Raw genomic sequence first — 17,904 nt, 5'->3', positions numbered from 1 at the left:
TGGTTCCCCTTTGCAGGATGAGATCCTGGTGAGTAGAAGGCCACTCAGCAGGGTGTGCTAATGAACATTAATGTTGCATCTGGGAAGGCAAAACCAGGGCATAAACACATTATTCCCTTAGTTGCGAATGGGGAGAGGAGGGCAGCTGGAATTAGACACAGATGAAGCAGAAACGAGGTGGAAAGGTAGTATGTTGAGGAAAAATTCAGAACTGCTGGTACATCTTTCGAGTGGGTGGAGATGAAAAGCAGCAATCCAAGGATGTGTAGTTCTGTTCCACTGCCCCCTCCTGTCCACAGGGAGAGTAGGACTAGTTTGAGCTTAGAAGGCATGAGATAAAGATTTCAGGGCTCCTACGTTTGCCTTCACAGAGTAAATTGCCAATTAAAATGATCCTGTACCTCCAGGGCAGGCTACTCAAACAATGCAACCTGCTAATAGACAGCGAAGTCTCATGGTTTTTCAGTGGCAGGAAGTTTTCAACAAGCATGTCCATACAATAAGGTACACACATAAAGCATAGAGATGTTTTTGGGTGCAAATMGTGCAATAATAGGTATAAAAGCTAATGCCTTTAAGCTGATGCATACCTGTATAGTGTGGGGTTCTAAACCAGCACCTGGTGGATAGGAGTCCCCTGGAGATTAACAGCCTGGCTTCTTTGCAGACTAAACTTCTAGAAAATTGTCTTGCCCTAGATTAATATGACTGCCCAAATACTTGGGTATGCTGAAGTCCTGGGTGCTGATTCCAGATGCACCATTTTGTTCTCTTATCTTTAGTGACTCCTTTTACTAAACTCAGTTCTTTCTGGGGTGCTTGGCCATGTCCTGAAGTGGTTCTCCCTTCCCTGAGTTGAGTGAAGCACTCCRCACCTGCAGTGTGCTGAAAGGTGTGCTGGTGTTCTGATTTTCTCTAGGCATGGCCTTTTCTGGGTGTTCTGCTGTGATTTGGTGCTTGTAGGTTGTGCCAGTGTCCAAGGCACTGATGTAGTTCTTTCTGTATCTCTTTCCTCTTGGCAGAGGGTATAATGCACAGCACTGCCAGGTTCCTTCCTGCCTCCTTTTTATGCTGTTCTAACCCTTTTGAGGCCAGGACCTTCACTGGCCAGTTGAATGGGGGGCTTTTCTGGCAGTAGCAGAGAGCATAGTGTTCCTTGTCTTTCCATACTGCTGTGTGTGTGTGTGGGAATACCCTCTGATCCCTCCTCTGTCACCCAAGGCCAGGGATGATTGTCCTTGTTAACGCTCACTGCTTCYACCCCCTCAGGTGATCCGCAAGGGCTGGCTCACCATCAACAACATTGGCATCATGAAGGGTGGCTCCAAGGAGTATTGGTTTGTCCTGACAGCSGAGAACCTCTCCTGGTACAAGGATGATGAGGTGAGTAGCTCAGCTCTGCTGCTTGAGTCTTGGGTATCTGATAAGGACAAACCCTTCGGATCACTGGATATTACAGATGTATCTTCTGAGTGCTGTCTGCAGTTGTGACAAGCTGAAACTATCCTTGGGCCAGGCTCCCCATGGCCTCAGTACTGCCGAGCATTTCTGAATTGATGTGAATGTGGCTTGTTTGACGCACAAGGAGTAATATTTATGCTTGAAGTTCTGTCTCAGCAGAAAGTTGACAAGCACTTGGAATGAATTTGACCTTTATTCGTTTTGCTGTGGCAGCTGTCATCATCAAGGGTGTGATGGGTTAGTTCCAAGATTTGGACTTTTAGGCATTTGYGGGGCAGCAGTGAGTTTTCTGAAGGCACATGGCAGATGATTTCATGCATCCCCTGCTTACAAGAAAAAAGCTCTCTCCTTTCACAGCAAAGCAGCAGGAGCTGTGGACCTGAAGCTCTAGCTCAGGTGCTGGCTCCTTCTGACTTGGACTAAATTACTTAATCTTTCCCAGGTCCAGCTCTTAAACATGCAAAGTAGGAATGTCTTTTTACTATTGAACATGCCAGTTAATGTGTTATATTTAAAATTGTTTGASTTGTAAATGGTCAGAGTTCTGCTGATCAAAAGTACAGTGATGCATGGAATATCACTGATAGGAGCATGGACCTACGCTGTAGAGTTGCTTGATAATCATGAATATTAGCAATTCTGGCAACATGCTGTGATGTGTCTGCTTCACTGGTAATTGATATAAGCGGACAGAATCGTTCCAGCTGAAATCACTGTCAACAGTGTGTTGTTTCCTATGCAGGACAAAGGTAAGATACTTGTCCTTTTTGATTACTTTGAAAAGAGGATAACTAGATGGTTCTGGTAAGAACATGATCGAAAGGTTTAGTTCTCTCAATGTGCCAGGAGATTAAAAATGTCTGGTATGAAGTAGTCACGCACTCTGTGCTGATAAGGGTTTTTGATTGCAAACAAAGAAACTGCTATGCCTCCTATTGTGGTTTGTGTCCCTCAGGTGTTCTGAGGCGCTCAGTATTGTGTCAGGAGCTGCAGCCAGACCTGGCTTCTTGTTTAGTTGCCATAAGTGGGCCTTTTTCCTTCTTAGCAGGTAGAAATGATGACAAATACAGTGATGAATCAGCCTCTAAATACTGCATTCTGCACAGAGATGGCTGCTGTGCTGCTATGGATGAGCAGGCAGCAATTTTCTAATTAAAGAACCAGGCATTGAAATGTCTTTTGCTAAATCAGTGTCTCTGTGCTATAAGACCCCTGCCCTTTGTGTTTAAAGTTGCTTTAGGAGGTTTCCCTCTCCTCTGGGCTGCATATGCAGGTCGAGTKGTTATAAACATCAAGTAGTTTAATCAAAGCCAGCTGCTACATCTGTATTACAGAGATGATCAGAATTCCCTGTTCTTCCCCCAGGGAGTGGGAGGGAGGGCGGGCTGCAGTGGGGATGTATAAACTGTTGATAGATTCCAGTTGCCTGGATGGGGATTGGACCTCCCTCCCCTCCTGAGGGAGGGCAGCCTTGGGGGTCGATAGCAACTGGAGGTCTGCACCATTTCCCTTCTGCAGAGCTGCCTAATGAAAACAGTTCCCTGCCAGCCCCCATCCCTTAAACACAGAGAACCAGCACTGATGAGGTCTGAGCTGCCTCTGAGAAAGGAGCCTTTGTTTTCAACCGAGTGGGAGCAGGGGGGAAAGGGAAGTGTGTGTTTTATTTGCTTCCTCCCCAAGTTCACCTCCTTGATCACTGACTCTTGTGAGGGAGAAAGGAAGCAACACCCACCTGGACTCAACTATTGAGTCAGGCTAAAAGTTGGTGCATTTGATGGGCAGCTGGGAGAGCCTTGAGCATGGGGATTCCCATCCCAAACCTCAGTCCTGCGTGGAGCTGATTCGATGCCCAAGAGCTTGCAGTGTGTCAGAYGGGATCTTTGTACATCAGTTTCTGAGCTCTCCTTCTCCACCAGTTGAGGAGAACTCATGTCTTCTACAGCTCCTGAAATGATCTCATGTGTTYTTAAGGGTTGTACACCATGGTCTTTCTTTGCTGTGTCTCTGGAGGGAAGGGGGGAGGCTGTGTCTGCCCCACCCTGTGCTTTTGTGGGCTCTCTTGTCCCAGTTCCCCTGTGCTCTGGCTGCTTTCCAGAGGGAACAAGGAGGAAGCTGAATCTGCCTTTTGTGGATGGAAGTGCTGGTAGCAGAGCTGTGGGTGCTGGTGGGGGAAGGAGCAGGATGARGTGGTGTGTGGTGGGGTGAGGGTGAAGGCTAGGCCAGCACCTCTGGGGCAAGGAGGACTGGGGACACCGCCTSTCCCTGCCCTGTCCCACAAGCCAGGACCCAGAGTCTGCGGAATGAAGACATCTGGACCCGATTAGTGAAATACCAGTCTTTCCGCAGCTCTGGCTTGTTTTTTTTCTGCCTCTGAAGAAAGGAACTGAAGCTTAAAATGTCTTAAAGGGCCCAGCATTACATGTTAGCTGGGATGTATGGCTGTTGATGCTCTGGAGGGGCCTGAAGGAGTGTGCTGGGGAATGGGAGGGGAAGGAAAGAGTGGGCCAGGCGGGGGTGGAAAGTTGGCTCCCCACTCTGCCTTGCTGCCAAGAGCATGTGTGTGTGCTCCTGGGCTCTCTGTTTTTCTTCCTGTCTCCTTTCAATGAGTCAAACACTGGCCCCATGGAGAGCGGCCCCACAGAAAGCTTGGCCTCCCAAGACCTGGCGACCCTCCTGAGGTACCTGCATCTCCTGAACCCTGTGGGATTATGCTGCAGTGGGAAGGAGAGGTAGGGAGGAGCCTGCTCTGGCTGCTGGCAGTAYAGAGTGAGGTTTCCTTGCTCAGGGAGGCCACAGTATCCCAGTGGAGCAGCAGCACCAGAGCACGTTGGCTGCTCAGCAGGCGCCACAGTGGACATAATACAAGAATTTTGATTCCAAGAGTCCTTCTGCCCAGATCCGTTATGAAATGCACAGTGCCCACGACTCTGCAGGGCTTTCCTGCCTGCTGGAAAAAAGGGGCTGTGTGCTTGGATAGAGCTGCTGGTGACAGGGACCTTGTAGGCAGGATGGCATRAGTACTGTGCTCTGTGGTTCCTGTCAGTAAAGCTCACTCCCTGCTCTGCAGGGTGASTGTTCCTGGAGTGCCTGTGTGCCACTGTGTGCTGGAGTGCTTGCACAGCTGGGTGGATGGATATATCTGCTGCTTCCTTTGGGAATTTGTGTGAATGTGCCATACAGATGGGACCTTTTGTCCTTACTCAGGTAAATCATGTACTAGAAATTTGGGTCTTGTATGAATGGGTGGCTACATTCAAAGAATGACCTTATTTGCTTGTGTGAGAGTATTCATGTGTTGCATGCAATGTCATTGCATTGGAGACCTGTGTGTTTACAAGGAGGGGTGGCTGCAGAGTTTTAGGTACTTCAGGTGCATGCAGGTGCTTCATTTTTCCTACAGGTTGTGTTGATTCCTGTGTATCAGTTGTTCTTTAGCTCCTTCTCTGTCTTCACTCCTTTCCATTTGCTTGAAATGTATTYCTGTCCTGGGGAAGATGTGACCTTATTGACAGTCACTGAATAGCTGTGTGTTCTGTACCTGTCAGTGTCTCTTACCCAATTCTAGTTTAAAAATAAACACATGGATCAATAGMGATTGTCCCCACCCACTGCGTACATGCACTTCCCTCTTCTCTGTCCCCCCTTCCCACTCCCCAGTTCATGGCCTTGAGGCCCAGATCAGCTGGTAGAAATCCTTTTTCTTTACTCAGATATGCCCACCARTCATCAGAAACTCGCTGTGATGAGTTGGCTGCAGTCAGATTTTTGTATCCAGCTTTTTCTAAAGACCGTAAGAGCAGGTGTGCTCTGAGGTGGTTCTTGTCCTGCTTTCATTCTGCTCTGAGGTGCTCTCTAGARCAGTTAATTTTCTTTACATCCTCAGTGGAGCTTTTTCATTCATGCACTTATCTTTTTTCACACGTGTATGTTTTCTAGCAATCTTACTCTCTTTCAATCAGTCCTCATTTATGTTTTCACTCACTGTTTCTCGGCAGACAAACATCAAAGCAAACACGACTTCCAGATCATCCAAACCTCCAACTTTGAATCCTCTGTGAGTTTTTCTTTGTATTATGACCAATATTGGTTACACTGTGAAGTCCCCTTTTTTCTGACACTGAAGTCACCTTTCTGTGCTTGATCCTGCCTTCTCAGGTAGCATAGTGCAGTTGTGACTCTGACAGGCCCATGTGTCTTATTTCTGCATTTTATGGCAAAGCTTAGCATGGGAAACACAAGCCATCCTGAACACAGCTACCTTGGGACAAGCACATGAAACTGAAAGAAATAAGAATGGGATGAGAGAGAAGGAGGAGAAATAAGAGGGGTGTGAGTAGGCTGGTGAACAGGCAGGTTAAAGTGATGATCAGGCATGGCTCCAAAGGGTTAGACCCTCCCAGGCTGAAGGATGAGTGACCTCTGCATGCAGCCACCCCCAGAGCCCACCCTCCCCAAGCGTGTCCCTCTGCYGTGCAGGTGTTGCCGTCCCCGTGCAGCACTGGCAGTGTGTGGTGTATCCCAGCACAGCCTAACCAATGTGCAGACTACTGTACAATCTCGTAGTCCTGAACAGGTAGTCTGAACACTGGGCAGACGGAGTGGAGCCTCTGCGATCTGCTCTCCGGCGATCAGCAGCTCATTAGTCCTCTCCCCTCCCTGCTTTTGGGATGGGGTTGTGCGGGGCAGAGATGGGGTGAAGGAAAGTCCAAGTCTTGATTGGAAAAACATCCTCGTCTGGCAGCTGGGGGAGAAGAAATGTTGCTCCCTGCATGTTTCCAGTTTGGAGTGAGTTTCCAAGCGCCTTCCTCTTCCAGTGCTGGTGTCAGGCTGGTACCTGGATTCCACCTGGGATATGCTGCACCTTTTTAGAAAGAGAAAAAAAAATTAAATCAATTACTGCAGTTTGAGRAGRWAATGYTGTRAAGTCYTGGCTGTCRCCCAGGTGTGCAGAATTTGTTGCTYCATTCARTTCCTTTTCTTYSCMATGGAGCTGTGTGGGTGGATCCTCAGGCCCATGCACCCTCATCTCCTGTCCTGAAGATCAGCGGGTCCAAAGCAAAGCTCAAACAGGACCAGCTTTGCTTCCAAGCTCTCCAGAAGGTCCTTTGACAGGCAACCTTGGCCAGTTGCCCTTGCAGCTCACCTCTGGCTGCTGCAGGAGCAATCCACATCCCCTCTCTTTCTCCCCCCACTACGCCCTGGCATTGCTGAGCCTCCCTCCCTCTTCTGGTTTTTGCTCCCTCCCTTCTTGCTTCCCTTCTGTCCTTCTGCCTCACTTGACGTGGCAGTGGAAAGCTAACTAGACTCGAGGGAGGAGCTTGCTGGCTGCTGGGAAGGCCGAGTTTGGCAGGAAGTGAGTGGCTGACGGATGGGGTTGCGCGGGGGAAAGGAAGGTTCCCTACCCCGCATGGAAACTTGAGGAATGCTGTCGCTTTCTGTGACGCCTGGCTCCCATGTAGCGATTCCAGATGTTCGTCCCTGCCCGCGCATTTTGCTCCCTCTCTCTGTGCTGCAGGGATAAGGAGGGTTTTATTCGCACATCTCCCTTCCAGGATCCTTTCTCCTGGTGTGGATGGTTAAGATTTGGGGCCAAAAGTATAAACAGTCAGAATTGCCACCTTGACTCTAGCCATGCACTGGGGAGAGGTAACCCACCCTCTCTCAGGGGTGTGAAACACTCTGTGTGTGTGTTGTGCTGCACCTYAGCAAAGCAAATGAGATACTCTGGGATGGTTCATCCCTGCCCTGGCACAGGGACAGATGCAGGGAGAAATGCCCAATTGTCCTTTGCAAAGGCTGGTGGGTATTGGCATTAGAGAGGTCATGACAGTTGAGTTTTGGGCACTGTAGCCTCTCTCAAGCAGCTCAGGTTTATGCCTGTGCTTCCTCATGAACCTCCTGATGGCTTCTTTGGGTTGCACTTGGCTGCAGCTTTAAATCTGCGTGTTATTTCAGCTGATGTGAATAAAAATCTTTACTTTTGTGCAGGTGAGTTAATTGCCATCGCTGTGCTTACTAAGCCAACAGTAATGGTTGTGATTAATCACGAGTCCAGGTCTAGTGTCTACAGAGCTTTTGAACTAAATCAGCTTAAAATCTTAGGATGTGTTGTTTAAGTTAAACCAAGGCAGCTTTCTGATGTAAACAAGCCATTACAGCTGCGCTGCAGCTTGAGGGAGGAATCATTTCTATAAATTATGCTCTGAGGGTAAAAGTGATAGAGGTGGGCTGTGTCTGGGAAAGATGGTTCCAAGACATGTGTATGTATTGGGATGACCAGGGCTTCCTGGAGGAATCACAGCTCAGAAATTCAGCTCTTCTACTTGCTAAGAAGCAGAAAGCAGTTGGTAACATCTTATTTGGGGGGGTGGTTCAGCTTGAAAAGCTCAACTCACTTGCTTTCAAATATTCCAGACTGTTTTTCAGAGKCTTCTTCCTAATAATCATTTAGTGKGCATGTATTCRTGCAGTGTGTTTATWATAAATTATGATGTTARTGTTTCTCTATTTCACTAGAGTTTTATTACTGGAGTTCCCAAGATGCTGTGCATGTGTTTAACAGAAACAATTTTACTGAAACTCCRGGCATCTCTGGGGCAGGTTTGTTTACCTGTAATGCTTTACATCTTACAGGAGAGAAAGGAGATAAAGAGGTTTAAGCAAGATGAATTTCTCCTAATTTCACACAGCCCCCAGTTAAAAAAATGGCAATGTCTTCTTCCATATCCACAGACTCTTGTCTCTGTGCAGAAGAAGGTGTTTGTCATAACAGCTACAGGGAAACCTTTAATTAGTTTATTTATGCTCCAAATGCAAACTGAGACCTAATAATTCTGGCAATTACTTTCTTGTGCWGTGAGTGCCAATTTCCAACCTTAGGGAGCCCACACATGCATCTGTTAGCTTCATTTTGCGTGTATCCAAGAGCAGGAAAATTTACTTTGCTGCTGAGGCAGTCCAGGTGAATTGAGGGAATGATTGGACTCAGSCTGGCTTGCTGCCTGCAGAATTCTGTGAACTTCTTGTAGGTTATTACCTACAGGTTAGCAACAAATAATTYGGGTGATAGTGCAGATTATTGCTACATCTGGCCAAAACCCATTTCTAGGATTTAGCCATCATAAGGAGATGTGTAACAGCAATCAAGGGTGTCAGAACATCAGGCTGAAAGTGCAGCATCCCTTTTTTCCTGTAGTTTATTGTGCTTTCCACCCCACAACTGGAATGGCTCATGGATCCTGGTTGGCTTCCTGGCCATGTGTATTTTCTTYCTCTGGTAGAGGCAAAGTACAGAGCCATATGGCTGTATCTGCACTGTGCCGGGGGCGGGGGARTAATCCTCTGGCACTTATCCTGCCTCTGCAAGGAGCTTGCAGTCATCTCTTTCTGAAGGTCTCCATGCACGCTGAGACTCCTGTGGGGAAGCAGCAGCCCTGATGAGGGCTGGTTACCCTGTGCCTGCAACATTCCCAAACCAACACTTGCCCCATGTTCCGTTTTGTACAGTCTGAGGGTTTCTGCCACTGCCCCACCTCCCCTTGGCCTCATAGCTCAACAGATTAACTCACAGCCAGCAAGCACATTTTATATAACACATACTCTGCTGCTGAGGAAGAGTTTTGCCTGATTWTTTTTTTCTTCCTCTTATCGATGAAGAGCAATATGAGCAGCATAAGCCTCTTGGGATCAGACTGAGGTCTTTGAATATAGGATTTCACAAACTACTTTCCCATTTTGATGTGTACTGGCTCTTCCTTCTCTTCCCTCCTTASTCCAAGTCTGGAAAGCTAGAGAGAGAAGCCCTTTTCCCCTTTTGGCCAGGATGCTGCTCAGCCATAGCAGACCCTGCCAGATTGCTAACATATGGGCAGAGCACTCAGCCAAAGTTTTGAGAGGCTCAGCCCTTGGCAGCTCGTTCCACACTTTCCTGTCTCTACATTCAGGAAATGAAGTCAGAGTGTTGATATAAAACAGGCTGGTTGAAAACTGAGAAGCTGCAAAGGCTGAAGTGGGGGACTGGGAAGGGGGAGGTGTGGGGAGATGGGGAGCAGCAGAGGCTCATTGCAGCTTGCCTGGCTTGGGGGATTCTTGTCTTGTGCCCAGGTCCTCCACTTGATTGCTCTTATTACCTCCACCTCAAGGACTGATATTTTTGCTGTCAGACAGATATTTTGTCTTCCTTGTGGTCTGTGGAAAGATCAGCGTGTGGAGATAGTGCTGTCTCGATCACGTGGCAGCATTTATGCGAGAGCTTGGAAAGGGTGAAAGTTGAAACTGGCCAAGAGCGTGTTGTTTCCATATCAGGGACAAGGAATTCCCTTACCTTTTGACAATTTTTTCCTGAAGAATGACACCATTGCAAAACTTCAATGGAATTATGTGGGTCTAATGCAAAAGGCTTTTCTCAGATGTCTTTAACATCAGGGCGTTTTGGTCAGTTGGCTGGGTTTCTTACTAGCCCAGGAACTATGGGCTGAGTGCAGGGAGTTCCAGTTAAGTGAGGCTGCAGTGGGGATGCTTGCCCAGGGACTCAGCAGTTGGTGTTCTTCTAGGTCACTGGTTCAGCCTAAGTCAGCGTAATAATGACCCAGAGTAATAGAAAGCTGCAAGTTGTTTGTGGCTGACAGAACCTGAAGTGTCTGTGTGGTTCTGAGACCAGCATGTGGCTGACAGATACCCCATTAGAAAAACGTCCGCCCACGTCTAATTAAACTGATCATCATTATTAAAAGGTCCAGGGAAATTTGCTTGGARGAATTCTCCTGTTTTCATAGCCTGGCAACTTTGAGAGAGAGTCTGGCAGCAGCCCAAGTGATCTCTTCTGTTTTCTAGATGCTGGTTTTTGACATTCTTGTTGCATATGTTTTGTAATGGTACAGTCTGATCTTTGGGGTATCTCTGAACTATGAGGTGCTGGTATCGTTAGCAAACTCAAGTCAATTAGCTGCAGCTTAAGAGGATATTGGGCTGGACTTGCCATTGTCTGGGTGTTTGAGCTCAGCAGCTTTGTCTCTGGTACCCATTTCTCTGCCCTGCCCCTCTTTCCTGGTCGGCTCTTCAGGATCTCTGCTCACTGACCATCTTCATTTTTCACCCTGTTTCCCCCGAGAGTGATCACATTTTGTTGTTTCCAGCCAAGAAAGGTCTACAAACACACAAGATCTCCCAAGGGGACAGTCGCACATGCTTGCTTGCACACAGCAAGTACGCTCTGGTTTTGTTTTACTCTTGGATGGCTGCATTCTGCTTTTTGGAGACCAGTGTGAGGGCTCCCTCTCTTGTTATCCCGGGGTATAATTCCCAGCTGGAATAGGATGCTCCAATGAGGGCCTTAAACCAAACTCGGTTCTATTAATTTGCTGTAGATCCAGGTTTGAGACTAAACAGGGGAAATAATTTCTTAGTTTCTGAATGCAAATGTAAAAGTTAAGATYAAGTTTTGATGGTTTTGTTTTTCATGAAGGTGAAGGGTTCACAGTAACTGATATAGTATAGGACTAGGACAGTGATAGGATAAAGTACTAAAATCAGCAAGTCAAGTTTTCTGAAGAGGTAAATTTAAGTGTGTATATATATATATATATATATATAACAGATACATAAATAACAGATTCTAAACATAATATTTAACATCAAGTTGTGTTGACCCATAACTTCTGTATCAAACCAGTTTCTCTGTTGCACGCCTGGCTTTTCCTTAACTTGGATTGGTCCCTTTACTAGGAAGAGTTGGGACCTCAATGCTGAGCACAATCTGGKGGGGTGCCAAGCTGGTGCCTGGTCCTGGAGGAGTTAATGGTGTGGAGTTTTTGGGCCACATCACAAGAGCAGTCAGGAAGAACAAAATCTTCTTTCCAGAGGTTCCCTTCTCTCACAGACTCAAGGGAACAGGGGCCCTGAGAATGCCTCCCTGTTGATGTGGGGCCATGTTGCTGATGCTCCTCCGTGCTGGCAGAGCAGAGGCTCTGCTTGAGCAGGGACTGACTTGTTCCTGATTCCCTTTKCAGGAGAAGGAGAAGAAGTACATGTTACCGGTGGATAACCTGAAACTGCGAGATGTGGAGAAGGGGTTCATGTCCAGCAAGCACATCTTTGCTCTCTTCAACACTGAACAGAGGTATGCTTCCATCTCAGCACGCCGAGCTGCTGGAGCTAGGGACAGGATTTRTGTAATAGTAGGTAGGAGAGACTAAGGATGGGTGTGTTAGGATCGGTGTCCAGGAAAGATGTGAGTGTCCCTTCTGGACAGACACTTTTGAAGGAGATGGGAGGACTTTAACTTCATTCCATCTGGTCTTATGGATGTGTGTAGTTTTTTTTTGCCAGTGTATGGCTTGTGGTGTGACCTTACCCTTCAGCTTTTTGATGTGGTTACCTGGGCCTGCCTGTGGCTGGGATACATATTTATAATCACAGTGTTCTTGGTGAGTGACTAGGGAAAGCCATAGAACCTGGGATGGCTGGAGAAGTCCAGCAGTGAGCAGCATTGAAAAGGGAATCCTTTTCAGGCYCTCTTTATACACAGAACTGATTTGGAGGCAATCAAACTCGATCAAAAAAGTAACTTTCCTTTTTCACAGTCATCACGAAGTTCCTAGCAAGGGACTAAGTGTTTCTGTGTTAAAATGGCAGGAGGATTCCCTGGTCATTGRTATCTTCATCAAATATGGGTAAACCTCAGAGTTGTGAGGTTTAAAAAATAAAATGTTTGTCGTCCTGTCAGGAATGTTTACAAGGACTACCGACAGCTGGAGCTGGCCTGTGAGACCCAGGAGGAGGTGGATAGCTGGAAAGCTTCYTTCCTTCGTGCAGGAGTCTACCCAGAGCGTGTTGGGGTAAGTGACAGCCATAATAATAGGATGAGGAGGAGCACAGCATGTGTCTTGAGAAGGAGAGCTGCATCTTCTGGTGTTAAAAATAAGTCTGTAAAGGCTTTCCTGAGATGGGAGTCTTTCAGAACAAAAAAATCTTTGGTATGTMCTGGTGCTTCCTTTAAGGAAGCTTAGGATAAAGTTACTGGCAGCTTCAAAGGGAAGATAGAGAAGGAAAAGACTGCATTGAGAAATTGCTCTAGTGTCTTGTTTTGTGGATGTTAAATTCACAATATAAGAATGATATTTAACTACCTGACTACTAACTGGTGTGGTATCCACTGAGCAAAGGCAGCATTCCTTTTTGGTAACAGTGTAGAGCCTCCAGGCTTAGCAGTTGTTCTCCCTTTCCTTCCTCCAACCGATTAGGGAGGGATGTTCTTTGAATTTTTCTTTTGCTTGGTAGATACTCTAATTTGCTACTTTAGCAAGAACTCTTATCTCTTCCCTTTCCCTYGTCCCACAGCACTTGCTGTCAGCATTATTTTCTGCTTTAAAAGTATCTTCTAGACAATTGTGGTATTTGTTTCTSTTCAAAGCCTTTCCTGTTCTTCTCTGAGAGGAAGCTGCTATAAATAGCTTTTCCATTAGAAAAGTGGTAATTGCTTTTCTGTTTGTATTTGTTGCTGCTAATAGATTTCTTGCATTCATCTCTCTTGTTACACTTAAATATTGCTRGTTTTGCCTTAAAGCATTTCCTAACAAACTGATACTAGATTTAAAAAAGAGGGTTAGGGACCGGACTTAAAAAGTTACATGACTTCAGATTGGCTTTGAACCAGACTGGGCCTCTTGACTACCATGGCCTTGGGCCACCTATTGCTGTGCAAATAGGGGGGTTTGACATGGGAACCCTGATCCCTGTCTCAAAACCCATGTAAGGAGTGACAAGTGGCCTTTGCAGGTAGGTAAATTGTCCTTTGTTGCTAACAATATGATTCCTTTGCAGACCATCCSTCTTTTCAGTTTAGCTAAACAGTTCTCTTGTTCCTCTTCCAGGGTAACAGAGGTTTTGATGCATTTTTAGTGGGATTGGTCTTTTGCTTGTCAGTGCTATTATGGGACCTTCTCCAGATTCTGAGACCAACTAAAAGTCATCTTTTATTTTTTGTCCCTTTTTGTTTTAATTTTTTCCACGTATGCTCAAACTGGCCTGCCAGGACAAGGACAAAGTAAGTCTGACCCCTTCTGCCTGTGTTGCCCGCTGGGGCTCTCACTGGATGGTTCTCTCATTTTTTTTTTTTTCTCCTTTTGTCACAATTTCCTGAGAGGCATTTGCTTCTTCACCCTCTTTGTACCCTCTGTTGGATTCCTGCTGTCTGTTTCTGTTCTTGGTTTGAGTTTTCTTTTTTTTTTTTNTTTTTTTTTTTTTTTCTTTTTATTCCTCCCTTTTTGTACAACTTCTGAATCTTGGTGCAAGCTTATTTTTGGATTTTTTTTACCCTTACTTTTTTTAAGTTGTCCTGTTTGACATCCACTTCCTTTACTTTGTTTCACACTGAGACCTTGCATTCCTTCATTATGTAAGATCTTCTCGGCAAAAGCTCAAATGAACAAAAGAATTTGCCCTTTCTCATATATTTTGTTCCCCAAAACAAAAGAGAAGCCATTTCCTACATGGTACATTGTTCAGACTAGGATGGTTTAAAACAAAGAAGTTCTATTATACAATCAAGGGGTTTTGTTTTTTTTTTTAAATAAGCATTGAGAAAGGCAGCAGTCTTTCATGCCTCAATGCTTTGAAATCGATCCCAAATGGAGGAGCCTTGGTGATTGCTGGCTGTCAAACAGCATAGCTGAGGTTTTACCTTACAGAATAAACAGCGTGCTTCAGGCAGACAGGAAGAGATTAATCTGCTTGGTGTGAAAGAAAGGATGATTGTAACTTACAATGCAGGATTTGCAATTGAAGTGATAGGAAAGTTTTCTAGGTTATTCCATCTTCTTGTGGTCAGCCTGAGAGGAGCAGTTATTTCACCTCTCTGGATCTGTTTTCTCATTTGTATAATGAGGACAAAGGTGCAGCATGGCAGAGAGCCTGTGAGACTCAATTTATGGTGAATGATTCTTGGTTTTAACTGACTTTGGTCATAGAAAACCCAGCTCAAATGAAAAACCTTTCAAGAAGCTGTAAACAGTAAAAATAATGATACAGCTTTGAGTAGGCACCAGAGCTATAACTTTTGGTGAGGAATCCCTGTTGCATTTCACCTTTATTTAATAACTTTCTATTAAGAGAGCAGCTTTATTGCTAAAATTCCTCAGATCTGAGCTGGAGAAGTCTGTACAAACTGAGCTGTGCATTGACRATCACAGCTCAAAATGTAAGTTTAAGTAAGTTTTATTTATCGCATGCGCTTCCTGCTTGTTCCCTTCTATTCTTCTCTTAGCTCTCATAAAAAAACAATTATATGTTACATTAGAAGAACCAATCTGTTTCTCCTTCTCTCTGCAGGCCAGTGAAGCAGAGGAGAATGGAGGAGACAGTTTCATGCACTCCATGGATCCTCAGCTGGAGAGACAAGTGGAAACGATCAGGAACCTGGTGGATTCCTACATGGCAATTGTCAACAAAACCATCAGAGACCTCATGCCGAAGACAATCATGCACCTCATGATAAACAATGTACTTATCACACTGTGGTCAGGGGAGGTGGGAGAGACAGRAAGGGGAAAAATAGGGAGGGAGAAAAAGGAAAATTGAAGGCAACTTGGAAGGAAGAGCTGAGGACAGAATAGAATGTTTTGGGAATGATGGTGAAAACTGATTCCCTCTCTCTGCTCATTTACAGACCAAGGACTTCATCCATTCGGAGCTGCTGGCAAACCTGTACTCCTGTGGTGACCAAAACACGCTGATGGAGGAGTCGGCGGAGCAGGCCCAGCGACGCGACGAAATGCTGCGCATGTACCACGCCCTGAAAGAGGCCCTCAACATCATCGGGGACATCAACACCAGCACCATCAGCACCCCCATGCCCCCACCGGTGGACGACTCTTGGCTGCAGGTGCAGAGCGTACCGTCCGGACGCAGGTACCAGAGGCTCAGGGGGAGAGCCCCGCAGACCTGCCTGACGCCTCTTCAGTGCCTTGCTGGGGCCWCCCACTGAGACAGGGAGTCCTTCTCTTCCCCTCTTCTCCCTGTGGATGAAGAGTCCTGGGTGTTTCTGCTGGCAGGCTCCTAGGGCTGCTCTAAGCCCTTGGGTTGGRTGGGGCTGATGTAGCTTTGAAGGCAGCTTGGGGCCTGGTGTGTCCCTTGAAGGCCAAAGGGTGATGTGTAAAGCGATGTGAAGCTAAAGAGAGAACACTGAAGGCAGCCTGTCGTGGCAGAGGGATCCCAGAGCTGTTGCTGCAGTTGAATGCCTTTGTTTGTTTGGCAGGTCCCCCACGTCCAGCCCCACGCCGCAGAGGAGAGCTCCTGCAGTGCCCCCCGCCAGACCTGGGTCTCGCGGACCAGCTCCTGGGCCACCTCCTGCTGGTGGCTCCACGCTGGGTGGTGCCCCTCCGGTGCCCTCCAGGCCAGGAGCCTCTCCTGATCCCTTCGGGCCCCCACCTCAGGTTCCTTCTCGGCCTAATCGTGCTCCTCCTGGTGTTCCCAGGTAAGTCCTGAAATGCTGCTCCACACAGGTGGGGTGTGTTCTGTTTATGGGTTAGAGCCTTGGCAGCACTTGGCCCGTCTGGGCCACAGGAGAAGAATGGAGTGCATRGTGTGGGTACAGCCTTTGGATATTTGGATTGGAATCCAGAGGCAGGAACATCATTGTCCACCCAGCTTTAATTGTATGGATGAGTTAATTCCAAGGCAGCTCTCAGGAACAGAAAGGCAGCTGGTTCTCTCTGCAAACCTCTGTAAAGGATGTGGGARAGAACCTTGTACCCAAGCTTTACAGCAATTGTACTGATACCTGTGGTCACCAGATAAATCACAGGATTGGGGTGACATTCCCCTCTGTGTAGGGCTCCCCAGAGTCTGAAGTTGCCCCTTTTCTCTTGGCCCAGAGTTCTTCAAGGTGAGTTGGAAGACTTTCAAAACTGTTCACAGTTGCTTTTGGCTAGGAGAGAATCGCAGGATCACTGGCAGGGAAATGAATTCTTAGGCAGTTTTGTTGCTTGTGTAATCAACTTGAACATTTTCCAGTCTAGAGGGTTCAAGTCACACAGCTTTGCTTTCCCATTAGGAAACTCATTTCCTTTCCTGTTCAGTCACTTCAGACACACTTCAACATAGTAATAAGGGATTATCCCCTGTGCAGCTGAACACGTGTTCCTGAACAGGACTTAGGAAGCAGTCTGGAACCAGGAATGCTTTTATGTTGGGCAATTAGTTTCCCTTGAGGAAGAGGAGGTAATTGCAGTGTGAAGAACAAACATAAACAGAAACTCCCCCGTGATGTGCCACAGGGAATGCTTCCCTTGTGGAAAACACCTYTCCAGTGGGTGCTGGTGGTACAGGTCWGAACTTTGCCATTTTCTGTGGGAARTACTCAGCCTGTCAATGGTTGGAGATGGTGTATGGCAGAGGGGGTTCAAGCTTCCTCCTGCAATAGCACCCAGCTCATCGTTGGTGCTGCCTGTTGGGAAGGAAGTGTTCTCTGCCATGCTGCAGCCAGCWCAGAGGTGGATGAGTCCAGAGAGGTTTATAGACCATTTTCTGACTCTTCCRTGTGCAAATGGTTTTACTTTCTTGGTGCCTTTGCCCCAATCCTTCCTATGCACCTTGATGCAGCTCCCACAGTAACTTGTCCTCACATACTTCAGTGTTGCCCTGGAGACTATGGATGTCAGCATGCTTCTACTGTGTATTTTGGCTCCTGCTTCTTGTGACCCTGCCTTTCCRTATACTGTTACTTTGTGGCTTTGTTTTCAGTATACTTATGCTTCTTTCTGTCTCCATCTTCCTCCTTTCACTCAGTTTCATTTCTTCACTCATGAAAAATATTCTATATACCTGATCATTGTCATAGGATTCCCCAAATGGGCTGATATGAATTGGCCTTTTTTGAAGAAACCTGTCATAGCCTATCTTAATGGCTTTTCTGCCTTGTGCATGAGTAGAAGGGTTTAGGGGAAGGTAGGGAAAACAGCACTGGAGCAGAGGAAGAAAGTATTTCATGCTTGACTGATCAACCCCTTGGTTTAGGAGAGATGGTAGGTTGGATTGCATGCTACTGACTGCCCTGATCTGGAGTTGAGAATGTAATTCCAGAAGCTGTGAAGTGTGATGCTCATTCTCTGATCCCCCTCTCTGATTCTTCCAGTTGTTCATAGACTCCTCCGGATCCTGATACCAGCTTGTCATTTGAGTTCACTGATGAATGGAGAATTTCCAATGACAAGGGACTCTTTCTCTTCCTCTCCTGTATATAGAATAAGAATGTTCCCTGCTAGCACTTGGACTCGGGTCCTTCTGCCATGGGTGAACGAATGCCATCTCCATTGTTGCTTTTTTAACCCCCATCTTTCCCTTGCTAACCGGGCTGTGTAGTGTGTTTGTGTGAGAGAGGAACAAAGCTCTCGTGTTCAGCACGGGTGGGCTTTGATGGAGGAGTTGGTGGTGTGAACTCCAGTGTGT

At 46.6% G+C, this 17,904-nt stretch overlaps 1 protein-coding gene across 14 annotated transcripts in view; it reads left to right on the top strand.

Annotated features, from left to right (window-relative positions):
- The window catches only part of DNM1 (dynamin 1), a 64,619-nt gene that overhangs the window by 39,461 nt on the left and 7,254 nt on the right, over positions 1-17,904 (top strand). For 9 of the 14 annotated variants that reach the window (XM_057374676.1, XM_057374675.1, XM_057374671.1 and 6 more), the window contains exons 14-21: positions 17-28; positions 1,270-1,383; positions 11,469-11,578; positions 12,185-12,296; positions 13,493-13,504; positions 14,788-14,958; positions 15,125-15,366; positions 15,713-15,931. In XM_057374676.1, coding sequence (XP_057230659.1) covers positions 17-28; positions 1,270-1,383; positions 11,469-11,578; positions 12,185-12,296; positions 13,493-13,504; positions 14,788-14,958; positions 15,125-15,366; positions 15,713-15,931 — 992 coding nt within the window. The remainder of the gene's footprint in view (positions 1-16; positions 29-1,269; positions 1,384-11,468; positions 11,579-12,184; positions 12,297-13,492; positions 13,505-14,787; positions 14,959-15,124; positions 15,367-15,712; positions 15,932-17,904) is intronic. The other 5 variants (XM_057374677.1, XM_057374679.1, XM_057374674.1 and 2 more) reach the window with 3 other exon arrangements.

Source organism: Malurus melanocephalus, unplaced genomic scaffold (assembly GCF_030028575.1).
Source record: "Malurus melanocephalus ecotype Western Australia unplaced genomic scaffold, MMel_1.1 scaffold_230, whole genome shotgun sequence".
Lineage (NCBI taxonomy): Eukaryota > Metazoa > Chordata > Aves > Passeriformes > Maluridae > Malurus > Malurus melanocephalus.
This window is presented reverse-complemented; position numbering and strand designations above follow the sequence as displayed.